The sequence below is a fragment of the Nipponia nippon genome, unplaced genomic scaffold (genome assembly GCF_047370975.1).
Source record: "Nipponia nippon isolate SJK-2023a ecotype South Korea unplaced genomic scaffold, ASM4737097v1 scaffold_8, whole genome shotgun sequence".
NCBI classification, from domain to species: domain Eukaryota; kingdom Metazoa; phylum Chordata; class Aves; order Pelecaniformes; family Threskiornithidae; genus Nipponia; species Nipponia nippon.
The window spans coordinates 42,118,577-42,146,060 of NW_028262402.1; the positions used below are offsets into that span (position 1 = coordinate 42,118,577).

A 27,484-nucleotide genomic window follows, 5' to 3' on the forward strand; every position below is an offset into this window, starting at 1 on the left:
AAGCACATTGAAAATGTTAGGCTGTCATAAAGGGAAGTGTCAATTCCTGTTTTAAAATGCCTTAGCTCTGGCTTCACTAAAAGCCTTTGCTTTAAAAGTATATATTAATTGGGGCCTGCCTCCTTTGGTTTCTCCCAAAGCAAGTAACAGGATATTAATAGAAAGAAATGAAATCACTTAAAGAGCTACAAAAGGACATTTGTGCTGGTGATCATTAGAAAAGACAAATGTTCCCAGCGTTGCAGAATGGTGCTACAGAGAACAGCTCTGAACAGCAGTTCTTAGGAATATAATTGCAATAGTTGTGTGATAGCTGCAGTAATTGTTCTTATAGAGTGAAAGAAAAATAATTTCCAATCACAAGCATTATTCAGCCTTAGACGGCAAAAGCAGCCAAAGATCCTTTCCTGCAAACTTCAAAATGTTGGAGGTTACAGTATTTTGTAATGACATGAGCTAACTGACTTTGTGAAACTGGTTAATGTTTTATAATATAAGAATACATATTAGATAATATCTTTCTACTCACTATCAAATACATTAAAGTAACTCTCTCTAATTCCTTTTGCATTTTGTGGGAATGAAAAGCTTCAGTGTGACTTTAAAAGGCCAAAATGCTGAGTCCTTCCTCGCAGTCAGGAGCTCCACAGTCCTGTAAGGGATTGCACTGTGCCAGAGGGACAGTCCCTGGTGGATGAATATCGAAGGCTCCATATTCAGGGTCGAGGCATAACAGAGTTAGCACAGTCACAGAATTAGATTAGCATGTTCTTTAGGGATGACAGACTTCAGGATTCAAAGGATCAGTTCAGTTTGGACAAGCTGAAGAGTAGGAAATATTGTATTTTTTTTTTAAATATGTTGAGACTTCTTCAGTCATGAAACTTGGACTAGCATCCAAGAAACTGCTATCTTGTCTGATTTCATTTTGGCATTTGTATTTCCAGGCCAAGCCACTTCTTGTTGTCAGTAAGTATGCAGCAGCAGCAGCAGAAGAAAGGCTGTTGGTTGTCCTGCAGCAGTCTAGATGATGGTCTCTGCCCCACAGAGTGTTCAGCTTTGGTTTGCACGTGTGTGGGGCCAGGAGGTGGTGGCGTGAGGCAAGCTGATGACTGGTAAAGGGCACCAGAGTGTTTTCATATGTTTCTTCAGCTGATGTGCAGAAACTTGTTGGGGACTGGGTGAAAGATTTTTACTTTAAATTTCAAATGAGGGAAGGAAAGATATGGAAGTAGATACAGGTGACAATGTTTGTGTGCATTGCTGAAGGCATAGTTTACCAGAAGGTTTTTAAATGGGCGTGTTATGGCCCAAAAGCAAGTGAGTGAAATTAACTACTTCAGTATTTAATGAATTCCAGAAAGTTTGATTCTAAATGTGAGTGAAAGGCCATCAGAAATACAAGACCTTCTTCCAATTGATTTGCCCATTCCTAATTTTCATTGAAGTGAATTAATCTTAAATGCTGTTTTTTAAAAAAATATATTTACTTTTTTATAGTAGACATCAAATAAATGTGATTAGGTTAGTATGTACTAAAGCATAACAACAGAGATATATTAAAAAACTAATTGAAGAAAGTCAGCAAAAGCAGATATTAAAGCACTAATAACATAAGCTAGTGTCTAGTTTTAAGGATAATTCTGTCTCTGTAACTTGTTGGTTATAAAGACTGGATGTGAGGGAGGGAATATAGTTTATGGATGGGATCCCACACGATTGATTATTGCAGGAATTCAGAATAACTTCTTGTCCCTCATGATCACAAGACATTTTCTTAGACTCCTATTGTAGGAAGTGATAATTACTTTTAATTGATTGTCTCCTTACTCTTTCTACCAATCAATCAATAAATCAATCTTGCTGATAAATTGGAATTATCTAGCTATTTTTCTTAAGTACTGCTTCCTTAATTAGGAGCACAGTTATTCAGCATTGTTGCTGTGATTAGAGTGCAAGTACAGCAGAGAACAGAGTGCTTTTAGGAGTAAAATGAAATTTTTTAATTAGACTTTGGATATTTAATGAGCAATAAAAAATCAGTATGGTGGTGAAGGACCTCATGAGCAAGATCCTTATTCTCTCCTTTATTTGGCCACAGAAGTCTGTGAGAATGCTGATCGTGGCCCATAGGCAGAATCAGCATTTTAAAAAATTATGTTTTGTAATTCATTGGTGTTCCTTAAAATAAAATGGGTTGTCAAGATACTAAAAGCCTGGCCACAGGAATGAAAGATCTGAAAGGCAGAAGTGAGAAATGCATTCTACACCTATAAAGAGATTATCAGTCACCTTTGACAACACTAATTTATTGGATAATTGGTAAATAAAGATCTGTATAAATTGCAATCCCCTCCTCCCTTCCCAAAGCTTTACAGAAGCACAGGTGATATCTGGAAAGGAAATAGCTCTTGTGTTTTGTCTATCAATAAGCCTCCTAAACAGCTGGAGGGACAAGGCTGTTTTGTGCCACTCTGGGAGAGCAGAGTCCCTGTGAAGCTGCTGAGGGTCTCCTATGTGTAAGCCAATCTCCAGATCCACCAGAGATCCAGGCCTTCCTGGGGAGCGGAGCAACAAGTACTATACTCTACGACGTTCCCTTCAAAATTTGTGGTCTGCTGTAAGTGCAAGGAGCCTTGACTAACTGATGGAGGAAACTTCTATAGTGTTCCTCCACCCACCTGCACTGGCAGTGCTGATGTCCTGAGGGTTCCCACCTCTGCCTTTGTGGCCACGAGCACCTCTGCTGCACTGCCCCAGGTAGTGCAGAGTATCTGCAATCTGCAGAGTACAGTGCTGGAAGTGGTCTCCCCGATCCTGCACCCAGGGTGGGAACCATACCCACAGCAAAGCCTGAAACAGCATGCCTCCATTCAGGGCTTTGGGAGGATGCAGAGGTGGCCGACAGCCACCCTTACCCAAAGCCCTTCTCTCATCCCAGATCACAGGTTTGAAGCCGGATGTTTACTTAATGTTTGGGCCAATGTTGGAAGTCAAGCTCAACCAATATGGCAAGAATTAAAAAAACATTTTCAAAGAGGTAAATGCAGTTTGGTGCAATTGGCCATACACTGTGTATCCTGGTGGTACTTGAAAGCGTGGATGCCCAGGAGTCGGGGTTGGGGGCAGAAAATGAGTGTGTGTGGTGGGAATCCCCTGCTCTGGCATTATTTTAGAGGATTTTTTAGAAAGATGCTGAAAGCTCATATGCATGTAGTAGCAGCAAGCTTTTAACCTGCCAGTCCTTAGATGGTAGTAACAATGCTGTGTCAGTTCTTTAGGAAACACATAAACAAGGACAAATGATGTATTCCCCTGTACAGCAGAAGACAGTTTAAATAGATTAGGCTCTGGCATAGCACTTAAGATTATCAGGCATTTAGTGTTTAGGATGTACAATACAGCCGTATGTGACTTGCCAACTATCTGGGCTTCCCCCACTGTTTCTGGTTTGGCAACGATGTGGTTTTTCACCCTGTTGCATTGCTGACTGCCAAGGAGACAGGGCCAGCTTTCTGCTTCCTGTCTTCCTCTTTGTCCTGGCTTGGCCTGCTCTCTGCCTGCCAAGTCACAGATGCCAAAAGCTTATACAAAAAGGTCAAACAACTAAGGCTTGAAATCACCTATGCCAACATTTGTATTTTCTTTCTATTCTTCTGTATTTGGCTAAATGGAAAGTACATAGCACATGGCTGAGGCAGGAATACAGAGGACTTTTTGACAATGGGAGTGTATGGATTACAGTTTTGCAAACAGTGAACACTGAACATTTTAAGAGGAATTCTGAGTAAAGCTCAGTGAAATGTGAAGTGCTAAAGATATATAATAATGTTTTGTTTGTGTGGATTTATCCTTCTCCCCTCCCCATCCAGTTTGTTTTTGCTTACTTCTGCAGTTTTACTGTATTTGGGAGTCAAGCTCCTTTGGAGTTTAGTACTACGCTTCTTTGCAGTTGGATCTGCAGATACATTAATATCTGTGACCCTGTTGTAACTACTAAGAAAATTAAGTTTAAGGTAATATTTACAACTAGGAAGTTCTAATAATAAGAATATAGCTGTTCAGAACCTAAACGTCACCCACATAAGTCTGAAAACTCCTGAACTGAACAGTTTTGTACATTTTTTCCCCAGATAGAACTTCTTTGTCTGACTTTGGTTCAGCTTCTCTCCACCTTGTGAAGCTGAAGCAGGAAAATATATCTACTGCTTCTATTTCTGTAATGTTTCTTGTCATGACTGTGATATTCACCTAATGCTTTAATCTTCTGGTTTTTGACTGAACACTAAGGCTGATAATAGTAACCATAAATGCAGCATGACTGTTGGCCATGAGTTGTAAAATTGCATGATTGTAGGGGAAGCCTTCTGTTCAGATGATTCATCAAAGCCCAGGTTGCTAAGCACAGCTTCGTATTTCAGTCAGTCTTCAAAAGAGACTATTCATTTTATTCATCATCTGCTCAGCCTCTCCCCTACCTTGCATACCTTTAAAGAGAGGGTGTTTCTTTAAAGTAACAGCAACAAGCAAAAGGAAAAAGAGAAAGATCCTTTCAGCATCAGGCCCCTTCATAATAATCAGCATTTGATTGTCTGTCTCTTATTCAGTTGAGCAAGAAACCTGTGCAGTTCTTAGTGGTTTTAACTTGTTTAACTACAAGTATTTTCCTGGACACTAAGAAGGTTGCACGGTTGAGGAATATTCCCAGGCATATGGTGGTGACAGGAGGAAGGTAGAGAGAGATTGCAAAGAGAAGTTAGGGAAAAGAATTTGTTGTTGGTTGTTTTGATCATTCATACAGGTGGTTGCAAGTTATCTTATAGTAAATCTTTAACAATTTCATATACAGTATTATTCCTAAAGTTAATTATAGACCTAGACCTTGGGTAAAAGGGCTGCCAATGTCATTAATGGAATAACAGTGCACTTCCTGGAGTCAAACATTGCTTGTGGACAACCACTTCTAAGTCCACACACACAAAGCCACATATTCTGAATTCATTGCATACCAGGGAGTAATTTACTCACATGTATGCCCTCTGTTCTTAGTAACGCGACAGAAGAATCCTCTGTAAGTGTGGATGGCAATTGTTACTATTACTTGTCTATTCTGAAGGTGGGTTGTCTGCCTCTGCCCCTCCAGCTGTGCTTGACTGGGTTGTGATGTACACACTGCTAACTCTATTTGCCCCCTAAGCAGAGATCATTAGTAATGGTGAAGGAGTTGAGTAGTCATGCAGCTGTGTTTCTTCGTTGGTGAATGTTTCGGATGTTCTTCAGTGCCAGGGTGGGGACAGTCATTTTCTCAGGTACCTGAAAGTGAAACATCATTGCAGAGTTTCCACAGAGCTTGATTTTGTGGAGTATTGCAGGAAGATTTCTCCTGGGAATGCCTGAAATCAGCAAGGTGATCTTGATTGCTGCTGTTTATTTTGTGACCTTAAAACTGATAAATCTGCCCTGCAGAAGGAAGGACTGTGGGTATGCTTATGTGTGAACAAGAACAAAATTCAGTTTTAAATATTGTCCCTTGCAGACCATCAACCTTGAATTTATTGTTAACAGGGACTGAACATAGGTAGTCACCTGATCCAAGGGCGTTCAGGCTGTACAGGCTGTTAAAATTGGCCTGCAATCCCTGTAAGAAGGAGATGGTCTTTCCTAAGAGGCACAAACTTCATTTTTACAGAATTCAAGACAGTAAGGAGTTTGTCATTTGGGTTAAGAATTTATCTTGGCTTTCTAATGATTTAAACCATTCCAGTCTTGGTCATGACTCTGCAAACGATGTTGAGAGGACATCTTTCAGCAGTCTGCGAGAACACTTGAATGAAGTATGGAAACATAGGAAAAAGTATTTTGTCACACATAGTCCAGATATGTCAATTTACTGGGGTTCTCCCCTACTAATCTCATGGAAAAATATGGTCCAGAGAATTTGCCTTGTTCTGCCTCATAATCACTGCACTTCTTTTTAATGCCTCATTGCTTAATAAATATTATTTCCTAACGTGGCTTTTATTATGTATGTTTAGCCTCGTCTTTTTTTTTTTTTTAAATGCTGCAACATAGTGATTACATTTTTTGCATCTGCTGATAATTAAAATGGACTTATGCTAATAAATTTAGGAAGGCAGCTATCATTTTGGTGCTGACATATGCCTTTGCTTAGAGATTCTCATGTGATTGCTTGTAATCTACATGAACTTAATATTAGGCTGTAGCATATAGTTTGAAATGGTATAGGTGAGAGCTGTGCAAAAATGCCCAAACTTACTGTGACTGAGCCAGCTTGTGTATGGCAAGCAGTGTAGGCTTGCAAGCTTGACAGTCTTCCTAGATTCATGTTTTCTGGGCTGTCTCCTATATACATACGCATACTGTCTAACACACTGTGGTAACCTGTAGACTAAACTTTGTATAGAGCTTTAGTTTTATTCTTATTGTCATGGCAATCTGTCTTCATGTGCTGTTTCCATCTCCTGAATACTTACATCATGCTGTTATCAATAGCTATGCATATGGAAGTGATTTGCTTGTTCATCTGATTAAAATAGAAGAAAGGGGCCATACAGTAATGCTAGTGTTTCCTGGGGGGACACAGGGCTTTAAACTTATAGCAGACAAACTGTCTTGATATGGAGTATGTTTTAACTTTGTTACATGAACTTAATTTTGAATAACTGTGTATGTAGGGAGGCTAATGCCAGAATCGCTTTGGGAAAAATGGCCAAAAAATATACTGGCATATTCTTGGTTTCCGGTGGTTGCTTTACTGCTGGTGGAGCATTCTGTTGCCAACCCTAACATTGCCTCACTCTGCTGCAGGCAGGTCACCCCTGTTCTGCTCCTATGTGTGGAATTGCATTGGTGCTGGTGAACAGAAGAGCATCATGTGAAAAGCATACATTGTTATGGGACAACTTCAGGTTGAAGAGGGTTTGGGAAAAGCTTGGGACAAGCTGACAAGCAGGCTTCTTAATTTTTCTGCATCCTGGGGTTGGTGCATTTTTTTTTTTGGTGTTAGTTCTCTTGGTTTGTTTTCTGCAAGTGTGAGGTGTGACTACTGGGCCCTCTGCAACACTTGCCTGTCAGTCACACCCACTGGGTGGAGAAACACAGCCCTAGGCCAAGGTGAATTTCATGAGAGAACTGGATTTTCTCATGTTCTTGCCGTTACTGATATCATACTGCTGTCCTGAAAAGGCTCTATTGTTCGTGTTTCACTTTTAAGTAGGCACTAAAGGGATGCTGTTTGTTATTCAGATGTACAGCATCTCCTGGAAAAATGCTTGAAAACATAAAAGCATTTTGGGGCTTCAGCAACTTGCTTGCTATAACTGTTCATAAGGGTAAAGTTACTGTCTAACTAGCCAATTGGTCTCATTTGCATGTCAATGCAAATTTTAGCAACTGTGTGGAAACCTGAACTACTGAAAGACAGGCTGACCTGAATGAAGTCTAGTCTTGGCATTGCGCACTTTTCCAAATTCACATTAAGTTGCTCAAGCAGCAGAGACAGATTGACTTCACACTGCTCTGAAGTGTTGGCAGCAACCACAATGAAAGGAGGCTGGCCTAGAAAGGGAGGTGTAAGAATGTTTTTTCAGAAGCACACAGGGTGTGTGTATATTTGTGGAGGGCAGGGAGGGACAGGCAGAAAGGAGGAAGGTAAGGCAATATCTGAGAAGTTCGGAGGTTTCGATTAAAGTACTGCCATCTGCTTGAAATCAGTCATAAAAGGGTCTGCTGTAATTACAGTGCATACACCCAAACTCTTGTGCAGGGCACTGTGTCTCATCTAGCTCCAGTGGGTCAAGTGAGTTTAACCCATTTGTCTGGGAAAAATACAGCGCAGAGCTGTCAAAGTGCTGCAGTACTCATAAGAAGATGTTGAACTGAATCTTGAACCTGCTATGTGGGTGAACAAGGGGGAAAATGATTAGTGTTGTTCCTGGAAGAAGGAAAGTGCAAGTATTAAGTTGCTATTTTTTGCTATAAAATTTTTAGAAAAATCTGAAATATTTCTGTAAGGAGTGCTCTTTTGAAGGTGCTGTTGTTCACATTTATTCCTGTTCTTTCAGTAATGCACAAGAGAGTTAACATGTTTAACTCATTGGAGTTTTCCCTCTGCAAAGCCCCAGACGTTGGTCTGTAAGTAAGATAACCCTGAAGCTATAAGCATTTATAGTTTCAACACACACACACACACGCACAGATGCATGAATAAACAAACTTATTAAAATGGAAAGGACTGTTTGGATTAAATGTTATCTTATATCTTTAGCCAGCAGAAAGTTATGTTTTAAGTAAAAAAGGGCCTTTAATAAGAATGTAATTCCTGCAGTTATAATAGACGTGTTGAATGTCTAAGGTTACTCATTCTGACTTTATGTCTTGGAGCTGTTGGATAGTGCAACCCCTTTTGCTCTGTGCACAAACTGAAACTTGAGTTTCTGTTGTATTTTCAGTAAACTTGTACAATGTTTTTTAACTCCAAAGACTTTTTTTATAGCTACAGACCAAATCAGACTTGATAGGTTTCTCAAGGTCCTACTGTGGTGGAACAGCAGTAAGAAAATAAGCCTTAGAAATGCTGCATGGTTAAATAATATTCAAGGCACTGGCAAGTTACCAGGTGCAGTAAGAATTTTGAGTTAGTTTTTTTTTTTTTTTACTTAATTAACACTCAATTTTTGCTCATGCAAACAAAAAAAAGTAGTAACATTTTTCCAAGTATATAATACCTGTATGTACTACAAGAACCTGTCCCAGCTTTAGTAAATAAATTGAAATACAAAGAGCAAAAGCAGCCTCTGCTATATACTGAATCAGCAAGCATATTTTAAAATCTTGGTTGCAGAACTGTAGTTGGTATTGTACCTACGTCAGGGAATTTCACCTATGTAGATCGTGCTAATACATTAGAGATTAGCAGAAGTGGGACATATCCTGACGTGTAATATACAGGGAAGGTTACAGAATTACAAAACAGGTGCTCCCATGTGATATTAGCCACAAAATGACAGAATTATGTTGGGAAGGCACAAATGAACATGATCAGATAGGATTTAATATTTTTTCTATAGCTTTTGACCAATATGACTGCAATGGCACTGCTATTACTAATAGGGAGATAGGGAGTCTGTGGGAAAAATGTTCTTTAAAATTGCTTTGTTAAAATTTGAAAGACAAGGTTTAAACCAGGATACCTTTTTTTTTTCTTTTTTTTGTTACATACTTTAAAAAAAATTCCTTGCGTTTTTTGCAGAACATCCCTGTCCAAACCCAAAACTGGGTTAGTCATACCTTTCTATGGGTTAGTCTGTTCTACACTTTAAGTTCTCCTGTGGCACATCATATGATTAGGTACTTCTAATTTTTTTATATTGTAAAAGGTCAAAGTAGACAGAAAATTGATGCATTGAAAAGAATTTTTTTTTTTATCAGTACTCTATACGGTATCTCTTCTCATTATTTATTACCAACTTGCATATGTTGGAAAATAAACATGATGGCTGTGAGCACACATGCAATTCCAGTCAAGTGTATGAACCACTGGTATGAAAAGGTAGGGTGATTTTTCTCAGCCAGTTCTTGCACATTACCTTCTTAGTGCCCACTGATAGATTTAATCTTTCTTTTGTCATGGTTAGGTTGTTTTAATAGTATGTGTTGTGGGAGTACGGACAGGCAAAGTGGTGCATGTTTTGTCTATGAATTTTTAGATTATAGCAGATGGAATTAAATCCACTTTATAAAGAATATGGTAACATAACCTATAAATAATGTGCATCTACTGCCATTTGAGACATTGCTGTCATAAATGTGATCTATGATAAAAAATATGTTACTTAAGGAACAGAACTATGGCATTCCTTATGCCCCATCTCTGTTAGATGTAAATAAATATCCCAGTGTTTAAAAATTGCACATAGCATCAACTGGCGATCTCAAGATAAGAAATACTCAGCAGTGTATAGGCAGTGGTTGGAAAAAAACCCAAAGCAACCAACCAAACCCAAACCATCACTCAAAACCAAACCATCACTCTTTTGGGGTCTTTTCTAGATGTATTGCATATTCTTCCTGCTAAAGGTCATGTTTTACCACCAGTCATACAGTTGAAATTAATTGAAATGAAAACATAGTTGTGGTAGCCTTGTGGATCATAGATCAAAATTAGGATATCCTTTGGTCAATGTTATAGTATTTAGAAACACTACAGTGATGCTCAGGTTGTCAAATCATTAAGCCTTTTACCTCCTATTTCAGAGAAAACATTAATTTTGTTTTGGGATTCTAAACACAGTTATACTTACTGGCAGAGGTATTACCTCATGCTGTTCTTAGCTGGCTTGAAGAAATACTAAACATTGCAGTGCTCTAGTCTAATTTTGGAGTTTCCACGATATGTAAAACCCCAGCATTTTAGTTTAATTGCTGTTTGTTTCCCCCGATTAGTGCATAGTGTGGTGGCATACTTAGCATTTTAGGAGATCTCTGTCTACAGAATAATAGAGGGGCCTCGTGAGCCTCTGCTAATATTTGTAAACTACTTCATGGGTTCTTTGTCAGGTGGTATTTTAGACTTGTGAAGTAGCATATGATTGTAACTTTCTGAAAGGCTGAAGAATCCAGCTTTTATTACTATATGTTTTAGCGGAGGATGCAATGCACTTTGAAGAAGAAATGCAGTCCTATCCTACAGGATTTGTTGAACTATGCTTTCTTTTGTACTTTTAAACTGTAATTTACCATGAAGTGCCTCATCCAAAACTTGCTGGAGCAATGTTCCATTGATTTTAACAACCTTTGGCTGAGACCCATATTGAACAAAACTGACTTTTTTTGTAGTCATGTCATCATTATCCCGTGCCTGGAAATATTACCTTATGTAGTGGAAATGTATATTCTATCTCCCTGAACTCTTTTTGCTTTACTGCTTTAAAATGCAACAGAAAATGAAATCCTGACTGCATGGAAATCAGTGGTAAAATCCACATTGACTTCCATGAAACCGGGATCTGCGCAGAAGTTCTTAGTAATATACATTGCATAAAGGTGAGGGTCAACCTTTGTCTTTCACAACATAATGAAGTGGCCAGTTCATTAATTGGCTGAAGGTATAGGCAAGCAAATTCCTATTCTTTACATGCAAATATGAACTTTTTCATTAATATAGTCTATCACATAATTTGTTTCTTTTCTAAACAACTAAATAAGTCTTTCACTGTGTTCTACCTTTTGCTTTTCATTTTCTGAAGAATCTGTAATAAAAGCCCTTTATGATACATACCTTAATGTAAAAGGATTCTTAGTTTCCAAGAACAACTTCTGAATGTTTCTGACTAGAGCTAGTATCCACAGTATCTTCCAGATGGATAAAATTAAGTGTTCATATCTCATCCTTTCCTACTGAGTCCAGCAAGTTTTGGAAAGAAACTTCATTCTTCCACATTCATCCACATGTGGCAAGATACCTATGTAAATCTCTTCTTAACGTACATGTCAAGAAAGAGCTCAGCTAATATTATGAAGTATGGGAAACACTTGTTTCAGGCCACAAAAAAATATAACGCTTTTCTTAACTTAAAAATGTGTGTGTGTGCACGTGTGTGCATACATATATATATATATATATGTAATAAGTATATATTCCATGCACAACTTATAACACAGCTGGGGAAAGTTGTTCAGTTTTCAAAATGAGCAACATATGGTCTGTATAAATTGTGTAAGAAATATTTTGAATAAATAAGTGTTGTGATTTATTTTATGTAAACAAATAAGGGAATTTAAATTAAAAAGATAAATCTGTGCATGGGACATAAAGCTGAAAAGCTGACTATGCTTATTGCTATTTTGGTTCTGGTAAGTGCTTCTAGGTCCTTGAATTTCTTTCAACTATATGAAAACTGGATTTACTCCCAGAGCTCCACTTCTTAACTAGGGCAGTTTAAAAACTAAACAAGGGCTGAGTCAGTTAATTAATTTAAATGAGATTACAAATCAGAAACACATTACGTAATGTTGATTTAATTACCATTTTTTATTTACCTAATTAAAACACTCTGAAGAAAAGTTAGCAGTCTCGACAATGGCCGGGTGGGTGACTTGGCAGCAGCAGATGTGAGCTGCTGATAAAAGTGGAGGTGAAGCAGGGAGCCTGCCATGACCTGCGCAGCTCTGATGCCCCAGACCATTGCGCGCTGCCTAGCTGTCAGCCCGCGTGGCGGGATCACCCCAACCAGCCTGAGCGTGGTGATGCCGCCCCAGCTGCAGACCCCTGCCGCAGGGGCCGGGAAGCGTGTCCCATGGGGACAGATGGGCTCTTGGCTGAAAGGCATGGGGTTTCTCCTGGTTGTGTCAGCCGCAAGCAAACTTGTCTGTTGTGGGAGGGGGCAGGGGAGTGCGGTGAAAGAAGATGGCCGATGACTGAATAGCTCTTGCTGTGTCCCCACTCCAAAGCAAACAGGTTCAAACTGAAATGAAAACAGAGCCCAGCTTCTGCCTGCCAGGCCAGCTGTCTCCCAGCGGAAGCACCTCCATGCCTGAGCCCTGAAGGCTTTTGTGAAATGACAGGCCTGCTTGGGCTAAATGCTAGGTACCTGCTTGAGCCAACAGGCAACACAGATAGATACCTTAGGTTTCTGGGGTCAGCACTCAGCTCTGTTCCTCGCTGCCTTTTTCAGCAAAAAAGATGAAGGTTAGATGGCAGCACCCTTTCAAAGTAAAGGGCATAGGTCACTGTTACAGTGCCTGGTGGCTCCTGGTGCAGCACGTGGGTGCTGATGAAGCCTGCCCTCATAGGATCACCACATCCAGCTTCAGAGTAGCTCCTGCCACTGCGCTGGTCTCCCAGGAGGTCCCTCCCATGCCTCCTGGGTGCAAACTATTGAAGGGAGCAAAAAGCAGTGGAGATTATTTGCCAAAATGGAGTCTGCGCTGAGGAACTGAGCCCTTCTTGAGATTTGAATACACCTCATATCAAAAGCAACCAGGACTGTTATTTCCGTGTCAGCTTAAGTGCCTTTCTGCATAGATTTCTTTGGTATGCTTACTTAAACGTGTAGAAATCAGGTCTGCAAATGAATCAAAGCTAATGATATGTCTTTGGAAAAATGGAGGATGCCACAGAGCCTGTGCAAGTTGAGCAACAAGCAATGCTTCCTTGCATGGCCAATGGGGTTTGCCAGTGCAAATGGGAACCAATGCCACTGCTGCATGACTTGCACCTAACTGTCTAACTTCAGTTGTCTGCACTGTTCATTTACCAGCAGCTGTGTGAATATCAAGCACATTAAAAACTTCTAGGGCTAGCAAGTATACTTATAAGTATACTTATTCAGTGCAATAGCATTGTACTAGATAGCAGTATTGGTGAACACAAAAGAACTAAGGGTAGTAGAATGACATTTTTAAAAGAGGTTGCTGCTTCTGTGTTGTGGAGGCTTTCAGTCTGGGTGTCATGAACGCATATTGCTAACAGAGTATATGCTGTTGGGAAAAGATGTGAGGCTTCATCTTGCAAACATGTCTTTCTCACAGTGAAGCCCTACTTGTTTTTTGAGGTGCTGCTTCCTCCTGTGTGAACTGTGGTTCCTGCCATATATCTTCAGGGATATAGAATCATAGAATCATTTAGGTTGGAAAAGACCCTTAAGATCATCAAGTCCAACCGTTAACCTAACACTGCCAAGTCCACCACTAAACCATGTCCCTAAGCACCACATGTACACACCTTTTAAATACCTCCAGGGCTGGGGACTCCACCACTTCCCTGGGCAGCCTGTTCCAATGCTTGATAACCCTTTTGGTGAAGAAATTTTTCCTAATATCCAGTCTAAACCTCCCCTGGCTCAACTTGAGGCCATTTCCTCTCATCCTTTTACTTGTTACTTGGGAGAAGAGACCAACACCCACCTCACTACAACCTCCTTTCAGGTAGTTGTAGAGAGAGATAAGGTCTCCCCTCAGCCTCCTTTTTCCAAACTAAACAACCCCAGTTACCTCAGCTGCTCCTCATAGCACTTGTCCTCTAGCAAAGAAAGTGGTGGGAGTGAGCATTTTATCATACAAAATCAGTTAGCCAAAATTTTCAGGGGAAGTATTTCCATTAAGTGTAGTTCTCTATGAAAACGGGAAAAATAAATCCCTCCTCAAGTTAACATACTTATGAAAACAGAGGTGACACTCACACTAATTCCATTTCCATGTTATAGCATCATTTCAGCAGATATTTAATAATATAAAACACTTTCAGCTTGTTTATACCATAAACAAACTGTTGTATCACTAGAGTTGATGTGAAAAATGCTCATAAAATTGTACAGTAATTCAGGGTCATTAGATATAGAAATGATGTACAATGAAAGACATTGCTTTTGCTAAATGAAATCTTTAAAAGTATTTGAGAAGTTTATCAATCCAATCAGTTGCTTTGTCAAGGTAAAATAATGTAGGCAGTAGAAGGTAAGTGTGTAGTAAAATTAGGAAAATAATAATTCATGGTAATGATTTAAAGTACACAGATGAAATTATTTATTTATTTATTTAATGGATTTTTGCTGATCACATTATTTGGTTTGGAGGAGAAGGAGGTATCTTGCCTTTTTGTTGCCATGAATGCTTTCCTGCCATGATGGTGTTCTGAAAGTCTTTGAAAGTAGAAGAGTTGATTTGGAAAGTCTTTCCCTGTGAGGACAGCCCAGCACTGGAGCTGGAGCTCAGGGAGGTTGGGCCATCTCCATCCTTGAGGGGTTTCATGCGCTGACTTTGTAAAGCCCTGAACAGCTGAGTTTGATCCCACAACTCACCCTTCCCTGGGCAGGGGCTGGGACTGGAGACTTCCCGAGGTCCCCACCAGATAGGGGTGTCCTGTGATCCTGTGATTTTCAGGGGTACAACATTTGTCTCAAGTTTGTGATGTCCTGAAGGATGACAGTCTGGGAGGTACTTGTGATTCTTGTTCATGGTAGTGACTCTGTCAGTTGTCAAGTCAGATGCCACATAGGTATGTGAAAGCTTGAACATCATTAAAGTGTTACTTATATGGTGCCACATCTCTCTGGTCTTTTATCCTCCCCGATACCCAAATCATGGACTATCAAAGAACAACAGTGTATTTATGTGCTGGTGAATGATTAAATTAGTGTCTGTCAACTGAGATTAACTGAGTGCAAAGGCTGTCTCCTAGCCTGTGGCAAATGAAAAATGAAATGTGTTCATTGAAACCACTGAGGAAGTTTATTTGATTAGTATGACACCTGTGGAGAATCTGCTTATTTCTAAGACATGGCTCAAGAAAGTATTTTTTATTTTTACAGATTCTGCCTCTATTTGTTTTCAAGGCCTTCAATGCTATGCTAAGGCAGAGATCCTTAAAAGCAAAATTCCTTGTACAGTATGGGGCATAAGGGAGGTATAGCATAACTTACTTTTCAATGACAGTATCCTCTCTATTCAGCTGAAAAATGAAATATTAGACTACTGAGGTAAGCAATACTAAAAATCCCTCAGGAAGCTGGTGAACAGCAGTGTGACTTTCTTGGCTTTGCTGGGGTGTGCATCCTTCCTGTCGCTGTTTGTTGAAGACAAGGTGGTGCAAAGGAAGAAGAGCATCTTGTCTTTCACTGAATGGCAAACCATTAGCTTTTTTTTTCCCCCTCTGCCTTGTGAAGCCAAGAGTGATGTGTCATGGCAGCACCTTTCTCCTAGTGTACAGCAGGGGAAATGGGTGGGTTTTTTTCATCAGCAGCAGGCCTCAACAGTCAGTTTTACTTAACCCCTGGCTGGAGTGAGAGTTGCCTGCACTCACAGATACTTGTTGGGATTGACTCCTAGAAATGAAGACATGGGAAACAATTCAGTATAAAATATACCAGCTTCTTGACTCATCCTTTCATACCATCTTCTAAAAGAAAGAGTAATTTGAGATAAAGAGTTTGAATATCCTGGTGAATCATGTTAAATTATACATAAAGTGTATCAGGGTTACATGAATATCTACCAGCTAAGATTAAAGGCTGGCATGAGCCATTCTTGTATAAACTCTTCATCCATGGGGCACTAATTTATCAAGGCATCAGCTGCTGACTGTTGGAGCAGTCAGCACCAAGAAAAGCAGAGCAGTAGATATGCTCACCATAGTTGTGAGATGCATATGAAAGCCATTCTGTGGAAATGGTATGTGTAGGTGAGCTTTTGCTGCATAGCAAATAAGGATAAGTACTTCTGAGATCTGTGTGGAAGACTTTTTTCAAGAAAAGCACATTGACAGTAAAATTTGAGAAGAAGGTTTTTAAAACAAACAGACAAACAACAACAACAACAACAACAAAAAACCCAAAGAAAAAGAATAAACTAAGGGAACTTACATTTGGGAGCTACCTAAATGACAATGTTGAAAATATCAGTTTCATCATATTTCCATGATGGGGTTTTATTTGCTACTAGTTGTATAACTTTACTTGCAATTTCTAGCTTAGGAAGTATTTTTTTTAAATGTGCACAGAATTATTTGGTGGGAAATTTGAATGCAAAGCCAGCTAGACAGACAATGAGTCTGGTTTATGTCTTTCTCCATCACCCTAGAAGAAAAGCCTGCAACTTTTAAACCCAGGGCTCATGTTGTTAATTAATGATCTTGTGCAGATGAGGACAAAGAAAGATTTAAAGTGTCTTAACATGTCTTTTGCTTCCTTAGTTTCTGTGGCTTTCCAAAAATGGCTCTTACTCCCTCTTTTAGAAGAGCATTTCTCCAGTGTCTCTTTTCATTCAATGTTCTAGTTATAAATCAAGTTATTCCTATAGTGATTGTGGTTCTCTTGTACTTTGCCAGGCTATTTGCATCCAATCAAATCAGGAGAGTGATTTATAATTATTGACACTGGTAAGACAATTGGATTGTCACAGGCCATCTCAGGTCTGTGTCTTTCATCCTGAGTATGAGATGCTTCTGTGTGCTTTAAGTGCAGAACTACATACATTGATGCTCTCATACAGAATACAGTTCTTTGCTTTCTCAACTGCTGTAAGTGAAGGGTTAGATAAGTTGCTTCTCACATTCAGCTTACAATAATTCTTTGCTTTCTCAAGATCATTGAGACCCTGCTGGCGAATATATTAGTAGCATCTACTGCTCAAAACACTGTGTGAGAATCGATCTGTAAAAATTGTGATTGATAAGTAGTTAACATAAAACAAAGCTAAGTCTGACTCGCAAATTATAATAACTGGCCAACTACTTATCCCTGTAACTGGAAAATTCTTTGCTGAGTTTATCTTATTATAATATGAAAAATAATTGTTTAAACTACCATCAGTCTTTAAATCCTGGATCCATAACGTGGCCATGTTGACAAGGAGAATGTAGGAGTAAAGGCAAATTGCTGTGCAAGAGCTAAAAAATATTCTTCACTTTATGCATATTTTTAGTGAATTTTAACAGGAGAAAACTACAAAGACTATTTTCTGGTAGGCCTTGTTAATCCAATTTCAGATCTCTGTGTTCCCCAAGCTACGCTGTCCAAGCTTTATTGGGTGCATCTGCTACCAAAATGACACTTCATTTAGCCACACATCTGCAGTAGTTTTACACTTGGACCATTGCTGTGTAAAATTAATCCTCTCTGATAATCTTAATTTAAATAATAATATGTATGGTTTTCAGAAGCAGAGAATGCCTATTAGAAAAGTATTAAAGTTCACCCCCTGCAGGGTGAACCTTCCCATTGCAACACAGGAAAATGGATGTTTGTCCATATAAAGGTCCATATGCAGAGAAGCATCATATTTTTAGCAGTACTTGTCGATTGAGTTTTCAAGTTAACTTGATTTGATTGTTTAAAGGGATGTGCTGTATCTTATCATGAAAAGAAACAGGCATACTGAATGGCTACATATTGTGCTGTACAGTGGGACTCCTTTTAAGAGTACCCAAGTGCCCAAACCATGGGATGTACAAAATCTGACCGGGAGACCCGCCCTTCCTTCTTCCTACCCAGGGTTGAAGAAGACAGAGGAAATGTCATGTGAAATTCACAATCAAATGTGAATTTTATTGTGTGCAAGAGTCATTTCATTCCGTATTGGAAAATTCAGTTGTGTTTTTAATACTATCAAAACTGGGTTTCACATGTGCCTTCATCTTTCAGTACTCTGGTAGATCCCCAGACGCTTGTCTTCTGTGACAACCATTATTCAGATGTATTCAGTAGAACTTGAACTGTGAAATGGGTTTCCATCTCAGATAATATCTTCTGCAGAATCAAGCTTCTGTTAACTTAAAACTGCTTGAGAGTGTGTGTCAAGCCATGTTTGCTAAGCTACGTAACAGATGGTAACAGATTTCAGTGAATGTCTTGTAGTGGGTGGAGGGAATCTCTCATTCTAGGTTGAGCGTTACATTGGCTTTAAGAAGTGATGGGGATTGAAGGACAAGTATTTGTTGATAGGTACCTTTCTCCTTTTCTAGCTTTTTTTCTTTAATTTGAACAATGTAAGCAGCAACACATTCAAGAACTCTGACTTCCCTCTGGGTCCATTTGGCAGCAGCAATTTCTGTAGTGCTATGATGCAATCGTTTGGGGTCTTATGCTACTAACAAGCACTGTTACATTTTAAAAAATGGATATTTTTTATTCAGACTAAAACTGCTGCATTTTAAATGCCTATATACAGAACAAGTGGTTGTGCTCCATTTGATTTCTTATTCTCTTTGCATACAAGAGTGTCTGTCATGTCTTTGTTAATAACAATCTCTTGCAGTGGAGCAGGGTTTTGTTATATTATTGGTGTGGGAGTACGGCAAAAAGTAGATAGTTTTAAAAGCAACTGCTTTTATGAATAAGGGTATAATTTATTATTTAGTGTTAACATCAAATTACATTATCCTCTTGATTCATTAAGTGCATGTGTCATGAAAAGAACACTCTGAAGTTTACAGGGTTTGGGTTTTCTTAGTTTTTATGTTACATAATCTTCATTTCACAACAGCAATTCTCACAGATTAAGAACACAAAGCCTATATTGTATTAAAATGGACAGTCGTATCTTCAGTGCAGTCCTGAGTCTGTGGAAGCAGCATAGGCCTTCGTGCTTTAAGGAAAGGGTAAAGAAGCAGGACTCATCACTGCAAACGCCATTAGTTTCATCCAGTACATCTTTCTGGTCATTGCCTGAGAAGAAACTACCTCTACTTTGCTGATTATGCAATATTATATTTGGGGGATGGAGGAAAAGGGAATGAAAAGGTACCCTTGTAGATGTGTTTACAACTTCAGTATTTACCTGAATGACTCTTTTGTCCTTATTCGGTGATCTATGAGTTCCTCTTATTAGGATCATTGCATCTTTCACAATGTTTCTGCTTCTGCATAAAATGGGTTACATATAGTGTGTTTGTTCAATAATGCCTTCATTTAGAAAGTCAGGGAAATGACCTTTAAAGAACAAAGTTAAGTATTTAATACTGGAAGAGGGTATTAAAAGGTTGTGAGATACTTTCAAAACAAATTAGTAAAACATTTCTTTCATTTCTTTATAGATTCTGGACAACCAGGAAGTCCAAGCCACAATGATCCTGCCAAGAATCCACCAGGTAAATATAAGTTCCAGAACATGTGCATCTAACATTGTTTGAGAACAAAGATACTACTGTTAATAGTTAAAGAGAGCATAATTGGTCAGCAACCTATTTTGCACTAGTAAGTACATATAATCATGAAAAGCTGTGATTATTTTAGTTCTTTTAAACTGGCAAAGCCTAAATTGTAGTTTCATCAACATTCATTTAACCTAAGGAATTTTTCTTTCAGTTCATGGTTTTTAGAATTTCATAAGTGGGGATGGGCAGAGGAGTAAGGAGACATGATCCCAAATTACTTTTGTAAAAGTCTTCAAATGCTACAATTATTCTTCTATCTCAGACAAAACACAGTTGACCTCCCTCTAAAGTCTGTGGCCTGAGCTACCAGCTTCTTTACTTTTATTTTATATTTGCATTATAAAATGCAAATATGATTATTTTTTATATTATTCATATCAGCTCAGAGCAGTTTTTGAACATATTGTTAATGGATCATGACAGTGACATTTGGAATTTTTTTGAGAGAGATGTCAGTGTAAACAGTCCTTTCAAGGATTCTCTAAAAATAAAAATTCAAGAGAAAATCAAACCCAGACTTTGCCATTCCACACTGTTTTGACCAAAGGCTCTTTGTATTGTCATGGAGTTATCCTTCTAATCAATTGGGCTCTGCTAGTAAATCTTGTAAGTCTTTGTTGCTTTATGAATTTTATTGGGGTAAGACAAACAAGTATGACAGACATACTATCACTTCTTAATGATCAAGGAGTGACTCCTGTCACCACCATTGTGCTATATCTTCTCATTTCAGCTCTCAGAAGAAATGTCTATGTGAAATAAGCTGCAACTAACTCAGTTTGCTCTTTTTCTAAATGAAAAATGAACCACACTCTAACCAAGAAGTAATTGTGCGATGCTAGGCTGTTACATATACATGAATATTTTCTGGATCTGTCCAAACATTAGGGAAAACAGCCTGCGTTGTGGCTGTACAGTTTTGTACTATGCATATGATCAAAGTATTCTCTACATGTGGTGGAATATGTCATGTGTGTTGCATGTGAATACCCAAAAGTGGGAGAACCATAATAGATCATTATACAAAACGCCATATTCCTGTAATATAAAAACTGGAAACACATACTGGAAGACTGCAGATATGTTTTAGAGATATGAGGGCAGAGCAAGTCAAAGAACATGGTAAGCTCTTTTTTGAGTGATTTTTTAATGCGATTTTTTTTTTTTTGCAAGGGATGATGCAGGTTTGAAATCACTTTTGGCTGGAGACTTTGATGCTGTTTCTCTCCAAACTGTGTGGGATGTTATGAGTAGGCTTTTATTTCTCTATTAAATTAATGACATAAATTATGTAGGATAGTGGTTTTAAAACCCCAAACAGCAAATTTACACCTAAAACAAGCCTGAAAAATTTCCCTACGGATAATAACAGTTTTGTAAAACTTGCAGTATTTAGCTGTAGAGCATTTATTTTTGTTTTAGAGTATCTCTGTTTGTGACTGCAAGAAAAGCCAAATGCTTTACCCCTCATCATTTTGAAGGACCCTTTGTAGCCTCAGGGTTTGGGAAGCTGGAGGCAGGGTCTGGAAACTCATCTTCAAAAATTCTGGTTTTAAAGTATCATTTAGCATTTGGAGTAGGAAGGTGGAAGTATGTATTTCACTAGTGAAGATTACATCCTCTAGTTGAATCCAATCTCACCAAGCCTCAGTCTCAACCCCAGGCTACTCCAGCAAGGAGTAATCTTGCTGCCAGCAACAGAGCTCTGGGGAGAGCAGCAGACAAGCTATATAGGCTTTCTTTTGGCAGCCTTGTGGGGCAAGATCAGATGCCCCAATGTTTGACAAAATCCAGTGTCCCAGAAGGTAGAGGGAGATAGAGGGAAGAGAAATCTGTTGCTGGTGTCATCATGAAACTTTCTGATTGAAATTTGAGCATAACACTTTATCATGGTTTGGAGCCACTGCTGGCAGTGTTATTCCTTTATCTGCTGCCAAGTGGCGACAGAAAATGGAAGCTATGCCTTGCTTCCCTTGAAACCCTTCATTTAAGCAGAGACAGAGGCATAATAGAATGTCATCTGTCTATTTGAGGATACATGAACTTCTAGCATCATTCAGCTTTCCTGTGTGATACTGTCTTTGGGTTAAACTGGCAGGGAGAAAGCATTGAGGTTTGTGGGACTGCAGAATACAGGACTTCTGGGGCTGTGCAGGAGAATGAGAGGGAGTTGTACTCCATTCAGCTTGTCTGGAAAAAGGACTGCTGTCCAGTTCTTTCTTATTAAACTTCACGAGTCTTATTATTAGAAGCAGGCAGTCACTTCTGTCAGAGCCCCAGAGGATATCCACTCTGAGGTTTGTTTTCAGTCCCAGGCCAGGAGCATGCAGACTGGCAGTGCCAGGAGGGTTTGTTCTTCTATTATGTTTTGGTCTGATGCCTGTATGTCAAGGAGCCAGGGGGTTGGCAAGGGAGAGGTGCTGTTAGCTTTTGGATGCCACTACCTTCACAAAGACATTGCCAAGGAAGAGGAGATTGGAAACTGAGTGGTAGCTGGCGAGGCTGCTGGTGTTAAAAGTGGGTTTTTCTAGGTTTGGCTAGACTGTTGCATTCTTTAGGGTGTCTGGTAATTTGCTGTCTTAACCATGGAGGAAGGGTAATGTCACTTGCCAAACAAAAGAACATTAAGAGCACTTGCTGGAATTCTTTACAATACATTCCTAAAAACACACTGAATGCTTTGATAGCATAATACAGTATTAAGATGGTGTAGCTTGTGGTAAAAGTGGTATGTAGCTTTTGTAGCAAGATCCAGGGATATCCTCCTCTAAGTTTTATTTTTCAATAACTTTCATCTGGTATATTTCTAAGGAATGAAACGTGCTTTTCTGAGAGCTGGGTTGTAAAGGTCACTTCTCCACAGGGATTGTTAAGTAGGTTCCAGACAGATAGATGAGCTGAGCTGAACTGAACTGAACTGAACAGAGAGAGGCAAAGAGTCTGAACACTGCTGTTGTCTGCCTCAGTCATTAAGTTCCTGGAATCTGAAAGTTATGTTATGCTAGCACAGTGCTAACTATTAAAAGTTTACGTGGTTTCAAAGAGAGAATGGACATGTTCATGGATCCATTGAGGGTGACTAAACAGATAGGGGCACACCTGGATTAATAAGTTCTAAAACTGAAAATACTTGGAGCTTTGGACACAATCAGTCAAAAAAGAAACAAACAAACAAACAAACAAATACTTCAGGCCTGCCCTGATTCTTCTATTCTCCTGGGCATCTGCTCAGGACTACTGCTGAAGGCAGGCTGTTGAAGGAGACCTAGTGTGGCAGTTTCAGTGTAATACTGTGTTATTTGTTCCCTGTAAGTCCCATAGGTCTTTTATATAGCTTAAGAAAATCTAAAAAATGAGCCTTCCTTAACAAGTGTGTCTCAAAATACCTGCAAAGGTGTGCGAACATATGTACTGAAGACAGGGAGTGATCTTTGAGTAAGTACATCTGTTAGGCATAAGAAAATTATGAGGGTGAGTAAAAAGAGAAAAACATCCAGAACTACTAGTAAGCTAATGATATTGACACGAGCCATAAAAATTTGGTCTCCAGTGATACAGTTCTTACTAGCCAGTTCTTCTAGTAGAGGATTTTCTGGGTTTTGTTCTGCTTTATTTTTCTTTCCCTTACTTACCGCCTGTTGGCCACAACTGCTTGATGTCAATAAGGTTACTTGCTACCTACTATTGATGTGAGGTTGCTGCTTGGCAGACTTGGTTTATTTATACACCAGCATTAAAACTGCTGTGTCCAGTTGTTGCCATGTTGCTGAAATCTTTGAACACAGCCTTTTAAAGCTGCTAAAATAAGAGTATGAAATAGCAATACTGGTAGAGTAAAATGTTATCTTGATATGACAATAAGACAGACAGTTGAATACAATTTGAGGAATCAAGAGAACTGGAAACCTGAGGGAGTGGATACCTGATCCTACTGGTGCTTCATGTCCTTCATCTTTTGTCTTCCGGATGGAGCTGGGAGGAGAATAGTCGCTTCTTGTACGGGTCGCTTCAAGATTTCAGAGCTATTCTTGTCCAGCATTGGGGAATATGAAAGATAACTTTTCAGAAGGTGCAAAGGAAAGCTAACCATCCTGACAGAGATAGTTATGAACCTCATTGGCGAGGGAAGACAAGTGTGTTTAGATTTTTGCTTTTATCCAAGCAGTTGAGTTCAGAGGTTAGTAGAGCTATGTTTCCTAGCAAGTGGGACCTGTTGGGTTTTTTTCCTGATAGAATTTACTCCACTTTAGCTGGTCCAAGGAATATTTTCATATAAATTTTGCAGACTCTGTAACGTTAGTCAGGGCTGAATGAGGAGTGCAGATGACTCACGTTTGAGCCTGTGTGCTGATGAATATTACATTATTTATATGGGGTGACACAGTTTTAGACAGAGAGATTGAGAAACTGTCTCTCTGCCTTTCATTCCTCCCCAATGTTTCCCTTCTTCTTTCCTCCACAGTAACCCATGATATGTTGTCAGAGAATTCATCTAGTGATAAGATACTTAGTCTGAATGAGGCATACATATGTGAATCCCCAGCTGCAGTCTCACTATTCTGGAATTGGTTTTCCCCTTCTATTTTCACCAGAAGTTTTATTCTGGGAACAGTTTCCAAAGAAGACCTGAGTAAAATCACTATCTTTTTTTTTTTTTTTTTCTAATTAAAGAAGGTGTTGCCAAAAGGCTTGCAACCAGCCTCACCTATCTCTCAATATGCAAATCTCTCTTGCAGCTGTAGAGCCCCAAAGGCTTTTTTGCACTTTCATGTGGGCTAGCAGCCATAGGCAGAGCATTCTTTTTGGATCAAGCCCTAAGAAAGGTGTAATAAATTTGCCTGTATATGACTGGTTTAGATAGAAGTATTTCAGTTTTAAGTTTTAGAATGTATAGTTTCAGAAATAACCTCTGAAGAGTAGTCTGATCTCAACCTTTGCTCTCTTTTGGAAATGCAATAAGCAAATGTCTTTGACTTTTGAATGACTCAGAATGCAGATGGTTTCTTTATTTTACTGTATTGCAAGTTACCTGCTTATGGATGGGGAATTAGCCCCCTAATTAATAGGAATAGAAAAGATATTCCCTGGCCTCACTATTGTAAGCAGCTTTTCTTGTGGAAACAATGATGCCATAGTAGCAGTTTGAGGATTTAGAATTGTATTTAAACAAACATATATTCATCTCTCTTTTTCAGCATGGGAGTGGGTTTCTGAAATGCTTGCTCTTTCCCACATGCCTGCAGCCATGCCATCTCAGATAGTGATCTTCAAATAAAACAGGGTTGGGTTTGGTCAGGGCTTGATTTTCTGTGGAGTTCTCCTTTCTCAAATGCTCTGTGAATTAGTAATGCCAGTGATTGAGAGGTGATACTCTTCCTTGTCAGTCTCTCAGCCCTGAGCCAGGTAGGGCATTCTGGGGGCAATGCGCAGGTGTGCTATCTCGACAATCAGAAACCTGCACAGATTGTACGGCCCCTTTTTCCAAGAGGAAGAGTTTTTGGCCTTGCATGCTGGTTTGAAATTTCATGTGGGTAATTACTACTATCTACTGGTGTAGGATTACTTCTGAATTTTTGTTTGCATCGGCTGTCCTTCTTTATGAATGTACTGTGTAAATAAATGATGCTGTGATCACTTCTGATGCCGTTGTGTTCAATGGCGAGTGCAATGGTTTTTACTTCAAAGCATGCACAGAGCAAGAACTTCCTGAAAACTCTTATATTGCCAGCTAGAATTCCAGAAACCTTCTCTGGCACCAGAAAATTCCTTTTTGGAACCTGGTAGTCCTATAGCTGTTAAAAAGCAGCTTCCCCAACCTCTTTTTAAGTCTTCGCTGGAATTTGTGTATAACCTGAGACCCTCTGGAGTGGAAGGCAGTATGCATTTGTGTTAGTTTCCCTTTCTGTTTCTTGATAGGTTTTGGGGCAACTCACTTCTTGGATTCCAGTATGTGGATTCCAGAGTCCATTAAAGTAAACCAGGTGTTTACTTTTTCAAATTACTGCAGCACTGAAGGATATTATAGTTCTGGTTATTAACTTGAGAGTATTGAAAATCTCATTTGTTTTTGAAAGTGGCACAGGCAACTTCTTAGTTCCTTATTGTGCTAAAAAATTCAATGGAGTCAGGGGATCTTTTTGCAACATGTTTGTTTCCTGTCCCAGTTACACCATTGCAACTTTCAGGAACAAAAAAACCAAAACAAACTGTGGGTGTGCAACAAGGCCAGAGATATTGTCTGTGAGATAACCAAAATAGCCTCATTGTCCAGACAGATCCTAGTTCAACTGTTTCAAATGACATCATCACTGAAATCTTCTGTGTCACTCCTTGGCTCATGTTATCCACCCTTTACTGCCTTTAAGAAATTCTGGTTCAGTGGGAACCTGTTTCTGGTACTCTTTTTAAAATACTGGCTTCAAAATGCATGTAATAAGAAAACAAACTGCAAGTCTGCTGACTGTATGTTAACTGTAAGTTAACATACATGAACAGTGTGAGACTAATTTTTCACTACCAGTTCTGACTGTGAATGGTAGTTGTATGCCACTAGGATTCCTGCTGAAATTAAAGAGCTTCCTGTAGAAGTTAGATATTGCAGAGAGCAGCAAAAGCTGATCCTTAAAATGTTAGTTTTCAAAGATTCAAACAAAACAAGCTATACCATGAAATGATTTAATCTTTAATTGTAGCAATTGAAGTCAAACAAACCTGTGGCAGTCTCCAGAACATTACATTGCATAAGTTAAAGTCAAGCTACAGCTCTCTGCTAGTATTTTGTGCACCAGGCTGAAGCTTCTAGCCTTTATTCTCACAGAAGCTCCTGATGCTGAACCTGTCTTATTGCTAGTAAGTCTGTATACTGCTGTATAATTCCTCTTTTTAAAGATCCAGAAATAAAAGTACAGTAATACAAATTTTTCCCTGCACTCATTGGATCCTTACTCCTGTTTTATAACTTGCTCAAAATCAAGGCTGTAAGAGTGAAAAAACTAGATATTTAATGATACCAGGAAGCAATTTTGTGTTTTGGCACTAGTCAATATGTAAACATATGTCAGAATGTAAACAGGTGTTCTATTCATAAAAGTACAATTAAATCAGGAGACATAAAAAAGGCTGGTTAAAGATTTGTAAAGCCAGAAGTCACTGGTAAGCTTTTAAGTAATGTGAGAACAAGCCCTTTACAGTGCATGTTAGTGGAAACTGAAAATATTTTTTCAGTAGGTTTAAACAACTTTTTTTTTTTTCCATTTTAAGTCTTAGCATGGTTAAAAGCTATACTTCTAACTCAGCTCTTGAAGGCATAACACAGGACTAGAGTGGAGGATGTATAAGGACTAGGACTGAATAACTTCTACAGCAGCTGGAGGCATTACTGAAGGTTTCTCCTGTTACAGACTGTATGAGGGGAGCTTGATCAGACCTGCTGCTTGGCTTAACGTGTTTATCTTTCATCCTTGATGGCGCTGGTCTGGTCATTGTAGTATTGTTTGGAAAATGCATTTTTCAGAAATGAGTTGTCTGTAAAAAAGGTAAGGAGAGAAGACAGATTTTATACTCACCCTGTACAAAAACTAAAAGGAAATAAAAAAAAAGAATTCCACAGTTATTTATGGGTTTTGGAAGTTACTGTTTATGCAGAATGGCACTATGGTGGTTTTGGCAGAAATGTTCTTTTTGTAGAACTCAGATTTTTAAGAATAATGACAATTAGTGGAATGCATTTCAGAGAGTGTTGTCTCTCAGGCAAGATGAATTTTAGTAAATGACAATACTCAGTGCTTATATTAGGTGTGAACAATAAAGACAGCA

At 39.0% G+C, this 27,484-nt stretch overlaps 1 protein-coding gene across 10 annotated transcripts in view; it reads left to right on the forward strand.

Annotated features, from left to right (window-relative positions):
* NFIB (nuclear factor I B) overlaps nt 1-27,484 on the forward strand; it is a 181,382-nt gene that overhangs the window by 82,888 nt on the left and 71,010 nt on the right. For all 10 annotated transcript variants that reach the window (XM_087741785.1, XM_087741790.1, XM_087741791.1 and 7 more), the window contains exon 3: nt 19,550-19,603. In XM_087741785.1, coding sequence (XP_087597911.1) covers nt 19,550-19,603 — 54 coding nt within the window. The remainder of the gene's footprint in view (nt 1-19,549; nt 19,604-27,484) is intronic.